Below are 12,509 nucleotides of genomic sequence, written 5' to 3' on the forward strand. Positions count from 1 at the left end.
GTGCTAACACAAGGTTACTTATTCAAAAACAGTTTTTTTTGCTTTTATTTTATTTTTTTTGTGAACCATTTGCCTTGAGGATGGTCAAAGGGTTCTTCAGATTTAGCATATTACAAAAATCTTGCAGCCAGAAATAGAAGCCCAGGAAGAAAGAGTGTGGGGTAAGATGGCCTTCCGACTTCGCCGGCTGCAGCTCCATGACAGCACCTAGGCAAAGACTGTTCTCGGTGCTCAGCTCCCCCCCCCCCCCAGTCTCTCCTTTGCTGAGCTCTGCCATTAATCACCACTTGCCTGTCTGGAGATCTCCCACGGCTTGGTCACGGCTCCAAGGTCACAGGCTGTCATTAACATTGATCTGAAAAACAGAACCGAACAGCCTGAGCGCTCCTCTGCTGCATTCCTAAGCAAACTCACCCTAGATCCATAAATAAATAACATGGAACTGGGGTCAGCCCACATCTTCCCTCCACAAGGGGCCACGTTGTTTAAAGTTGCCCAGTTGTGCCTCTCCCAGGCTGCCTGGGAGACAAAGGCCTCTCACATCCTCCCGGTCGCCCTTTTGTTTCGTCTGAGGCAAATTGAGGAGAGCAGGAGAGCCCTCTGTCTACACCTGAGGCAAGCAGGCAAGCAGGCTGTGGATAAAATGATGTGCAGTGGGGGCTCCCTGCCTGCCCCCCAGCTTAACCATAAGCAAGGTGATCAGTATATCACCCTGCGTGGCTGATAAGTAAGCTTACTGACTTAACACTGACGACAAAGGACAGAAATTCACACCACAGAGGTGAGATTCACGCTGTGTAGGGTGCTCTTTTCTGTTCACAGTTCCACAGAGCCAGGGTTCCCCTCCGCCCCCCACCTCCCCCCGAGGGAGCCACACTGTGTCACTTGGGTTACTACCTGGCGGCCACCATGCTCTATTCACATTCTCAAAAAACAAACGAACAAACGAACAAACCAAACCATACCCAGCTAAGGCATTCCTAAATCTTGCCCACTAAGACACAGACACAAACGTGAATCAGGTTTTCCAGGGGCGGATTTAACTAAGATTCACACTGAACCGTGGAAACACTGGAGATAACTCAAATCATTGAGAGAGAGCGTTATCAGATGTGGCGGGCGGGTGAAAGTTAAGGTGTATCTTTTGTCTCTCGTCTGCTGTTTTTCAGCTAACAATAGGAGCACACGATGAAGAGTAAACAGTCCAGAGCCGGAGCCAGAGCCGGAGCCAGAGCCGGAGCCGGGAGGTGCGCTGGTCGGCTGGCTAGCTGGCTGCTTTTGGAAGAAAGAATGTGTTGTGAGAGGTCAGAGGGCCGTCCTGCTGTCAGCTAGACTTTTAAACCCTGCTGGATCTCAATGTCTTGGAAACATGTCTGCTGCCCAGATGGTGGAGCAGAATTGGAGTGGGCAGGGTCCCAGCTAACAATGGGTCATTCATGGCGAGCCAGGCAGCGCCAGCCTCAGCCACCCCCTTGGACCAGAACACTATCCAAACACCCCTTTGCTAAGCTTGTGCGAAGGGGAACAGCTTGGTCTGTTGTTGGACTCTGATCCTCTGCAGCAGCATTTGGCAGTGCTGGCTTTCCCTCTGCTTCTGTCCTAGGGGCTGTCCTAGCTAAGGGACTGACCGCTGACTGACAAAACCTACGGCCTCAGAGGGGGACCCTATTCTTCTTATTTACAGACCAAAGCGAGGAGAGATTAAGTAACTGTCTCAAGGAGAATAAAGGGTTCAGGATTCTGTGTTTATCACGAAGCTACCAGACTGCTTCACACACTCTGAGGGTCTCATTTTGGGTTCTGTGAGTGCAGCTGGGAGCATGACCGTGGGTAACACCCGAGAGGTGTCTACTGCACAGGGAAGAGTCCCTGTGAGGCTGCCTACTCCGACAAATTGGGAGAATTACTTAGGTTCTGTTCAGCTGATCATCTGACTTATCCGATGTGCACAGAAAAAGCGTGACTAAATTGTCCAATAATGCAAGGTGTACCCACATGCGTGCTTTTTCTTACCGAAATACATCACGGTGGCTTTTGATGTTCCAATCGTAGTCTCCTTTGCTGACAAGTTCAAAGAACTCCGTTCTCCTCCTGCAGGGAAATCAAATGAAAGAAGGGGAGAAACCCCTGGAATGAAATTTCTCCATCTGTGCAGTGACATAAACACATTTGTGCGGAAAATATAAGACCACCTGAACTCAGTAACTTAATATTTGAAATCACGAGGCTAAAGAACTATCAAAATAAATGACCTAAAAATGTTGAGACATCAAGAGGAAGCTGCAATCATTTCTAAATGTGCTTATAACAAAGGACAGTATAGATCCATGAAACAGAACACAGTGCAGTCAGTGTGTTGTGAAGCCGCCCTGACACTGGAAGTCAGAGGAGGCAGGCAAGGACAGACAAAAAGCAGGCGACTTCAGGATCTTCTCTCATCACCCCACACGGGAAACTCAAGACAAGACAAACTCCCTAACAGGAAATTCAAGATGAAGATTTGTTTTCCAGCTCAGAAGAATAACAATTTTGACATCTCGGTGTTTAAGTTCATAGGGTACAGGGTCAAGCAGTAGCCATGTCTAAACTGTAGCTCATCTGTCTACTTGCTGTACTTGCCTGCAGGAAGCTACTAACGTCTTTGGAGCCTCCATTTTCCAAGGGACAATTTGGGTATTTCGTTTGCTAACTCACAGACTTCCTGGGAGGATTAAAGGAGACGGCTGGCATGTATAAGCAAGTAGCACAATGCATAAGTGTTTTACACACACACACACACACACACACACACACACATCCAGACACACACACATACCATGCCTATGCCTATACATCTCCAGACGGATGGAAAGGACTAAGGAGGTATATCTTAAAGTTATGAATAGAGGAAAATTCACTCCTTGTTTGGAAACCTTACACAACCTGTCATTTTTGTCGCGACAAAGAGAAAGAACTGAGTGTGGACATCATGAGCATTCTAAGAAGCAGTTCCCGAGTTTTCACCCTCTTGGCATTTACTAACGAGAGTCCTTTAAAGACTGGGACAAGTGTCTTTTCAAAGTGCATCTCAGTCCACAGCTGTCTTGATGTTGCTCATCAACAGGTTCCCTGGTCCAAGCATAGCTGGTCACCACACAGCTCGCTTGGACACTACACCTACATCAGGTCAGCCCTTTGAAGAGCCTGAGATAAAAGCTCGTTTAAACTTATTTAACTATAGAATTCCATATGGTGCAGACATTTTAAGGACCATACACTGGAATGCAAGCTTCTTGAGAATAGAGCTCTCTGGTCCATTATTCTTTACTCCTTTGTTTCCAGTGTCTGCAACAGCGCCTCATATAGAGTAAACGCTAAATATATGTTACATTGGTAAATAAATGAAAAAAATATTAATTCAGAAATCTATTCATGTTTTACAATTGTTCTCCATCCATTGGTTTTATCTGGGCTCTAGTTGCTGTGCTAGGGCTTCATGGCCACCCTTAGAGCTTTAAAAACAGTGCAAGATTTACCTAAGACAAGTCTGATCAGATATTCTAGCCTGGACTCTAACTGGCACAAACTGGGGAGCACCGTACATTGTATGAAGGAAGAGCACAGTAAGCCAGACCTGGTGTCCTAAGCCTTTTAACCCAGCCACGTGGGAGACTGAAGCAGAAGGATTGTGAGTTCAAGGCCTCCCTAGGTTACATAGCAAGTTTCAAGGTCACCTGGGCAGCTTATAGAGAACTTTTCTTAAAAAATGCCAAGAAGAAAAGGGCTTGGGATAGTTTACTGGTGGGAGTGGCCTAGCATGCCAAGTTCTGGGTTCTGTCTCCAGCACCATGGGGGGAAAAGTTCTGCAGAAGGGATGTGCCATCTTCGATACAGAGTGGAGGTGCATTGTGGAGCTGGCTACATCACTGCAAGAAAAATCCCCTTTTATTCTTTATTGTTTGAGAATTTCATGCAATCATATAATGCGATCTGAGAAAAATTCATCCTCAATTCTTTTCAATTCTTCCTCTAGACCTCCCACCACCTTTCAAATCCTCTTTCAAACAGTTAATGAAAACTTGCTGCCTAGCCTGGCAAATGGAGTTGGAGCCCCTGAGCCTACATGGCGGAAGGAGAAAACTGACTCTTGCAAGTTGTCCTTTGACCTTCATGGCATGTTCCCGCCATGCCCACTTAAGTATGTACACGCCAACAGTCCCAGGTCTCCGATGTGCAACTGAGTAGCGTCATCTGAACAAGTTCTCCAATGATAAAACGTTTAATAGTTAGAGCTTCAAGTGAGAAAGTCTTAGAATCATGAAACCAAACTCAGTCATGGGATTAAAATGACATGAACAGAGCTAGCTTCCATCATGTTGAGAAGAAAGGGAACATTTCCTATCCCAAAAGATGGTGGATAGAAGAGGGAGCTGAGAGATCTTTTCATAGGACATAAAAAATGTAGCAAATTAATTCAATGTTTCTCCATGGTCAAAGTGGAGCTATTTCTTGACAGATCGCATTTTCTCTACCCTCCTAAACTTTGGCTGTAATGTCCAAAGATAAAAGAAAATTCCCTGCAGATGATAATTTTTGCAAGTTAAACTTAAGGAGTTGAGGGCTGGACTGTCTGACAGAGCCTGTGTCTAGTATGCACCAGGCCCTGGGTTGGAGACCCTTGGCTTGGTTTTCAGCACCACAAATACACCCCCACAGAACATGAGAATGGTTTTAAACATTTGAGAGAAATTTGCTCGAATTCTCTCACTTTTCAGTTGAGGAAATTCAAGATGAAGGAAAGTGAAGTTATTATCCCCACAGTCTTAAGGCAGTTATATACAAATCTAGAGAGTTAAAAGTTCTCAGTCTTCCCTCTCCACTGTCTAGGGAAGTCTCTATAACTGGGGTCTAACAAGTCTGTTGAGACCAGGCAGCCCTTGGTGTTATGAGTTCATGCTCAGTCTCAACTGCCAAGCTTCACGGAAGAAGATGAGATCATAGGATGCTGGGTCTAGACAGTACCAATCCTGACAGAAACTTCTATGACCAACAGGACGGAGAAAGGGGACTCCCAAGGGGGCTGCGGCTATCCTATGTCAGGTGGCTCGCAGCAGCAGGCACTGTGTTTCTGCCCTCTCTCTTTGTGACAGCGATAACAAAGCAGCATGTGATGTTCACTGTGTATTTGGAGGATGAGTTTAACCCCCCATAGCTGGCCCTTTCAGCCTCTATAGGTGTCTGTGCATATAGATGGCACCGTCAGCGGCACGTAGGAAACTATTTGAGAGGGGAACACTTTCAGGAGCAAGAGACTGTTAAAATGAATATTTAAAAACCCACAAAACTATATAATACCCTTGGATCCAGACTTCTTTGTCATGGGGAACTAGGTCGTTAACTTCTCAGGCAGATCATTGGGAACCTTGGCTCTCAAGGATGATGCCAAATGCCCTCGCTAGTGAAGAGCAACTTACTGGAAAATCTCATTTATAATCAGATATGTTTTTATTAGGCTTTTATTCAGCTCTACTGACATATGTGCTACTCAGAAAAATAGCAGTCTTCAAAAAAAGGCATCATTCGAACAGAACTACTAAAATCACCCTCAAAAATAATCCCAGAGATTGCCCGTCACTGTGCTGAGAGCCTTCCTGGCTCTGTGTGCATTTTTAGTGATATTTTTGGTAAATTTATATATTTACAAAATATAGAATGCGTATGTGTATAATATCATGTACAAACATTGTATACAGGTAATGCCTTTGAATCTTCAGGAAGTCCATGGAGGTGAGGAAGTTCTGTTGCTTCAGTGACAGGCAAAACTAGGTCTTCCCTACAATGCCAGCTCCAGAGTCACCAGGTGGGGTCGTGAAATTGGCATGAGTGGGTGGGCGGCAGGATGGCATCTGTCCTTACAGTGTTCTTCCAGGAAAACCATGTATCTACAGTTCACTTCAACCGCAGACCCCTGGACTGGTGTGATGGTTCAGTGGTTAAGAGCACTTGCTGCTCAATCAGATGACGTCACCCACAGAACAAGCTCGATGTCCCACAGATGCCCGTGACTCCAAGAGATAAAGCATCCTCTAGTGGCCTCTACCTAAACACACATCAGCTGCACACACGTTTGCTTACACACACATTGCATACACACACCACACACATATCAATTGATCCATTAACCAAACAACCATTACATTTTAAATAAAATGAATCTCTTAAAATGTGGATCCTGAAAAGATTTCTGGACTTTGGCAAAACATCTTGGAAAGGGGACTAGAAAAGCAAATGGTAGGTGACAATTTCAATGGTTATAACTAAAGGAAAAGCTGCTCATTTTATTGTTTTCTTTTTGAGCCAGGGGTCTCAATACACAGCACACACTGGCCTCAGACCTGAGATTGCCCTGCCCTAGCCTTCTGAGGTCACATGTGTGTACCACCACACCTTGAGTATGTTTAATTTTTAAGTGAATTTTCTCTTCGGTTTAAACTAGCACTGGGCCCTGTAAGCTCCCAGATGACATCACATGTTTGATACTGTAGAGTTGTCAATACTATGAGTAAATTGGCATACCACAGCAAGTCAAAGGGCTATAATTACTCTAAATGTTGAAAAGTCGGAAGATGAGATAACACAAGAACCCAGCAGTTAGGCCAAATCACAATCACAAGACCAAGAAATGCAACGGTGGGGCTTGCTGCAGTCACTGCAGGGGATCTGGATCCCTAAGGGTAAGAGTCACACTTTATCTGCTTACATATTCTCAATGAGTAGCACAATGCCTGGCATAAGGTCAGCATCTTGGTTGGGACTTCCCAATTTTTATCCCATCATCCTATCATTGGAAAGGGGATAAGTCTGTGAGCTGTCTAATGGCAGTTTGAAATTATCAGTAACTCCTAAAATCTTTGCCTGTCCACCTGCTGCAGGTCTTCTGCCCTAGCATTGGAAGCGTTTTCGTGGAATAACTTGTCAGGTTCTGTCAAAATACAAGCATGTTTGAGAGACAGCGATGGGTCAAGCTCCACTGGTCACTAACATCTTACTGTCATCAATTTCTTCTTTCCAGTCCTGTGGCTGGCTGAATACAGGCAACTGTGGGAGCTGAAAGCACAGAACACAGTGGGGTCTTAATAAACACTCACTGCATGATTAATGAGTGAATATTTCTGTCTGAATAACAGTAGCAATATTTGTTGAAATTGTACCGTATATTTTAATAATTTATCTTGATATTACTGCAATTTTTCAAAGGAAGGTTAAACTATTATCCTAAACAATCCAGAATCATTTAGTCCATATGACTGTCACCGGATGCTTTTGAGACATGCACCTAACCGCATCCATTTGTAGGGACAATGGCACAGAGACCATTTGCTTGGACATCTCCCATACTTGCTGATGAAGGGTGTTGGTAGGACACAAGAGGAAGTGGCAATTTTCAGACCGAAGAGTCATCTGATTAATTTATAGAACCAATCTAAAAAGCACTGGGCACCTGAGTGACTGCCTAAAATTTGAATTGTTTAGTAATTTCCAGTTTAAATAACAGTCTGAGGCAATTATTTAACTATTTGTCACGGAGATCTGTCAGAGCATATGTGATGAGCTCTAGGTAATTATTCTCTGTAAGCCTGGGCACCCCTGTCGGGTGAGACTGGGTGCATTTGGGTGGCACGGCCACAGAAAGCCAGCAACCCTGTCTGTCAGATGGAGAGAAGACGATCTACCTATAGGCTAATATGGGAAACCAAAGTCAGAATGTTGATACTTTGGGAACTCATTATGCCAGGCAGTATGTCGAGTTTAAGGGCTCCAAGAATTAGCTACAGAGAAAGGTGCATAGCTTCCATGGTGACAGAAGGTGCTGTATGGCCGGCTGAGGGAGGGAAGTCGTCAGCTCTGTGAGCTACAATAACCACCAACCTGACAAAATGTATCCATGGACGTCATAGTCTCATGGATGTAGAATTAACCAGTGACTCTTCGTTTGGATTTAAGGCCTGCTCCACAGCAGGAAGCCCACGCCTGGTGGTGTGAGCTCGGCCGAGGACCTAAGGGAGGTCTAATGCTCTAGAGGAGAACCTACTGCTATTAGTTTGCTGACTGGACATAGAATCACTCTGGGTGGTAGAGTTGTATCGGGCCGGCACCTGTGTTTGAAACCTAAGCATATGTAGGCCGGAGTTACTACTGTCACTGGTGCCTAAGTGTTTCAAGGACTGGGCCTTAGTTTCCCTTCGTTACTCTTTAACTAAGAGTCAAATAACAACAGAGAGAATGGCAGAAGGATTAAATCAGTCTGGAATCCAGCTGCTTGGCCAAACTAACATGGGAAACAATTTACTGATGCTCTCCAGTCCTCGCTTCCCCATGCCTACTATGACGTTAACAAGATTATCTGAATCTAATGGGCTCAGGAAGTGAAGGCAGCTGAGGCCACGCCTGATCATCTGAGTTTGATTTCTCAGACCCACATTGTCGAAGGAGAGAATGGACCACACCAAGTTGTTCTCTGCCCTCCTTGCAGGCACCGTAGCACACACGCACCCATACAGATGCACCTGTGCACACGAAATAAAAACGTAACAACACACTTTATCTTTCAGAAGACCACCCGTCTCCTCCGACTGCTTCTAGAGTTAAACAGGCCATGTGTACGCCTAGCTCCTATGTGAGAACTGGGGACGTATCACTTGCTGTTTTCATTACTAATTGCTGAAGTGGCAATAGCTCACCTTTGTTGGCTGGAAACAGTACAAATACCGCAGGGCATCAGTAACACCTCTGGAGTTTTAACATTTGTGACTGTAGCTCTCTCCCTCTCTGCCCATGCCAGTGTCAGCTTTTACGGTGTGTGTTTTATGAAGTTTCTGGCTGAATGATTTCTTTTTTATAAAGTGTTTTAAATTACCAGAGCTCTTTCCTATAGGTAATCTCCGTTGACTGTCACACTGGGCCCCTGGCAAATGGGCCTGGGTAAAACGCCCCAACTCGTATTTCTGACGAGAAAACCAAGGCGGAGAAAGGTTAAAGTGAGTGATTCTCTCAAAGTCATGAGGCTGGCTCCTGACGCAGATCTAATTTCTGCTTGTGCTGGTGAAAAGACTATTTAATTAGAGAAGAATTATTCGATGGAGGACGCGGAACCAGGCACAGGAAGTCAATTACCGAAACACCGATCAGCAAGAGTGGAGTTTTCATGAGTTGAAAAGTCAGACTGACTAATTAACCCAGCAGTAGGGTGAGAAGCTAGCTGTCCACACCAAGGAGTTCACCTGTTTGTTCTCGTGCCCTAGTCCCATGGGTCCTTTCCAGTGCTGCTTGTGGCATGTAGGCACAAGGATACCCAAAGCCATTGGAAATGAAATCACGAGTCTTGTCGTTGCTTGGGTGTCTATCCAATTCTATGTATAGACATGTTTCCCTTTCTGGATCATGACAGGAATTCTTGCCCCTAAGGATGAGCTGTGAAGCCTTCTCAAAAGGTGGGATCCACTTCCTGTCCATTTGACCCTTTCTGGAGTGACTTTATTCTTCTTCCTAGAGTGGATGCTGGCGTCTCCAATGCGCCTTCCAGTTCTGACGTGGATGCATAAGCATCTGGATAGCTGTGTATACAGTAAGCTCTTTCTCCCTCATTAACCTGAGGGATGGTTTGGACGGGAAATACGGCCAGACTTTAATACAACTTGAGACCAGCGTGCGGCTCAGTCCCGTGGAGCTCTAGATTAGAGAACGAGCTATTCAGAACCTTGCACACAATCACGCTGGCAGAAGGAGCAAGGCACTTCTGTGGGAGTCAGCAAACGTTAGCCGGGGCTGCAGCGTCAAGATAAGAGCAGAGTAATGAGCAAAGGACTCACAACCAACTTCCCTGACTGCGTTCCTGCAGCGCGTGGTGATTCCTCACATCCTGGACACAGCTTGATAAATGGACGCCAAGAGCTGAAGGTGGCGTTCCCCGCCTTTGTCTCTTTAAGAGTGACTTGGAAACTTGGTTTAGAAAATGCTTCTATTTTGAAAAAAAAAATACTAGATTTTGCAAGTGCCAGACCAATAAAGGAAAAAATAAAACAAAACAACTACAAAAAACAAAACAACCCCCCAAACCCAAAAAACCTTGTACCATGGATTTCTTATAAATTCTCATAAATTCCAATCCAGGAACATCAGTCTAGAAAAAGACAGGAGGCCATGACTGTGAAGGTATCCTGAGGGCCACGGAACATGTGGATTGTAAAACAATGAGGCCATTGCCACCACTCGTAAGATGTTTAATATATGTACAGTACGTTATTGCCACTCTATTCACGAAGGAAGACATCTCAGAGGGAAGTAACGCATTGGATGACACATAGCTAGCTAGCAACAGAGCCCGGGGCTTCTAAAATATACATTTTTTTTATTTTAATTAATGTTAGTATTTGTTGGGCAGGGGAAGTAATAAAGTACGTATCACACAAGCATGGGAACCTGAGTTCAGGTCCCAGGCCCCATGTTATGAAGCTTGGTGTGGTGAGGCTCACCTGCAGTCCTGAAGCTAAAGAGAGAGGGGCTCCTGGGGCTTGTCGGCCCGCCAGTCTAGCTTACTTGGTAAGTTCAAGCCAATAAGAAACCCTGCCTCAAAACACAAGGTGGACAGCACACAGTATATAAGATTTTTTAAAATTTCTTTTACATTTAGTGTGTGTGTGTGTGTGTGTGTGTGTGTGCATACGTTTGCCATGGTACATGTGTGGAGGTCTGAGGAAAACCTGAAGAAGCTGTTCTCTCTTTCAGTGTGTGGATTCTGGAGATCAAACCTAGGTAGTCAGTTAGAGCAGTCACTGTTTTCTTGGCGTGGGAGGTCCTTCTGTATATAAGGTGCTTTTATTGGTTGATGAATAAAGCTGTTCGGGCCAATGGCTTAGCAGAGTAAAGCCAGGTGGGAAATCCGAGCACACACACACACACACACACACACACACACACACACACACACACACACAGAGAGAGAGAGAGAGAGAGAGAGAGAGAGAGAGAGAGAGAGAAGGCAGAGTCTAGGAGACAGCAGGTAGCTGCAGAAGGAGAAGGACCTTCCCGGTAAGCCACAGCCTCGTGGCCATAGATAGATTAAGGCCCGAGTCATTGGTTGAACAGTGCTGTGACTAATATGGCTTCTGTGTGATTATTCGGGTCTGGGAGGGCAGAAAGGAAACCAAGAAACAAACAAGCAGTCTCCCCCTACATTTTCTACCTGCCGACCATCTCACCGGTCCTTAATGTAAACCTCTGTGAGATGGAGAACAGGTGTATGGTCAGCAAATCTAAGCGCTCCAAAAGGCCTGCGAGACAGGTGTGCCTTGTTGCCCTTAGCCTTTTGACTGATCTTCCCAAAGCCTTCATTTTTCTTGTAACCACCACGCTCCCATTTTCAAGCGCTTTCTTCATCTTACTTCCTCCTGCTATTCCTTAAAGCAGTCCTATTATCGTTTAATGGATGAACAACTGGGTTTTCTCTGTGGTGCTTTTTCTTTTTCTTTTCCGTTTTGGTGTCTGTTTTTCATTAGAGGTAATAAAGCCTCTCTGATCTTTGTTTGACTGTGTGTCACAGTCAGGAATTAAAAGAATAATTAAGGAGGGGGGGGGGAGGGAGGGAGAGGGAGAGAGGGAGGAAAGATGGTTCACTAAATAAAAGTCTGGTTAAATTTGAGTTTTTGATAAAAAAAATCCCATCTAAGTGTATTTCCAAAATTTAATGGGTTAAACACACACACACACACACACACGCACACACACACACACACACACACACACACACACACATACACACCCCAGTTGTTTTTATGACTTTGAAGCTGACAGCTTTGGGCATGTGGTTTATAGACCCCCTAAAAACTTCAGAGTGATTGGGTTCTGGGCTTTCATTAGATAAAATCCAGAGTCTTGGTTCATTTCATTGAACCCCTCTGTTTGAGACCTGCTTCTCCTCCCCATGGCAGAACCCCCATTTTCATTTCTTGGGCTTTTCCCCGAGAGACACACAAGCTGGTCCCAGTGGGGGAGGGCTTCTCAGTGCTCTGTAAACTGACTAGCGGGTAATCTCCTTGTCTAAGATTTGAGTGCCACCAGCCAGGCACTGGGCTGAGCTCTTGGAGTTCAGCTGAGGAGAGGGAGGAGGGATCACACGAGCAAGAGAGATCAAGATCATAATGGGGAAAACCAGAGAGACAGCTGCCCCGAGCTAGTGGGAGCTCATGGCCTCTGGACTGACAGCTGGGGAGCCTGCACGGGACTGAACTCTGAATGTGGGTGACAGTTACATTGCTTGATCTGTTGGGAGGGCTCGAGGCAGTAGGACTATTTATCCTAGGTACATGAACTGGCTTTTTGGAGCCCATTCCCCATGGAGGGATACCTTGCTCAGCCTTGATACAGCAGAGAGGGTCTTGGTCCTGCCTCAACTGGGTATTCCAGACTTTGTTGATTCCCCATGGGTGGCCTTACCTCCTCTGAGGAGTGGATGGGGTTGGGATGAGGGGAGG

At 45.5% G+C, this 12,509-nt stretch overlaps 1 protein-coding gene across 1 annotated transcript in view; it reads right to left on the reverse strand.

The window, feature by feature from the left end:
* The window catches only part of Pde11a (phosphodiesterase 11A), a 327,936-nt gene that overhangs the window by 41,916 nt on the left and 273,511 nt on the right, over positions 1 to 12,509 (reverse strand). The window contains exons 16-17 of the mRNA XM_087900073.1: positions 2,014 to 2,091; positions 292 to 355 (exon numbers count right to left, since the gene is read on the reverse strand). Of these exons, the coding sequence (XP_087756199.1) occupies positions 292 to 355; positions 2,014 to 2,091 (142 nt within the window). The remainder of the gene's footprint in view (positions 1 to 291; positions 356 to 2,013; positions 2,092 to 12,509) is intronic.

Source organism: Myodes glareolus, chromosome 21 (genome assembly GCF_982192425.1).
Source record: "Myodes glareolus chromosome 21, mMyoGla1.1, whole genome shotgun sequence".
In the NCBI taxonomy this organism is placed as follows: Eukaryota; Metazoa; Chordata; class Mammalia; order Rodentia; family Cricetidae; genus Myodes; species Myodes glareolus.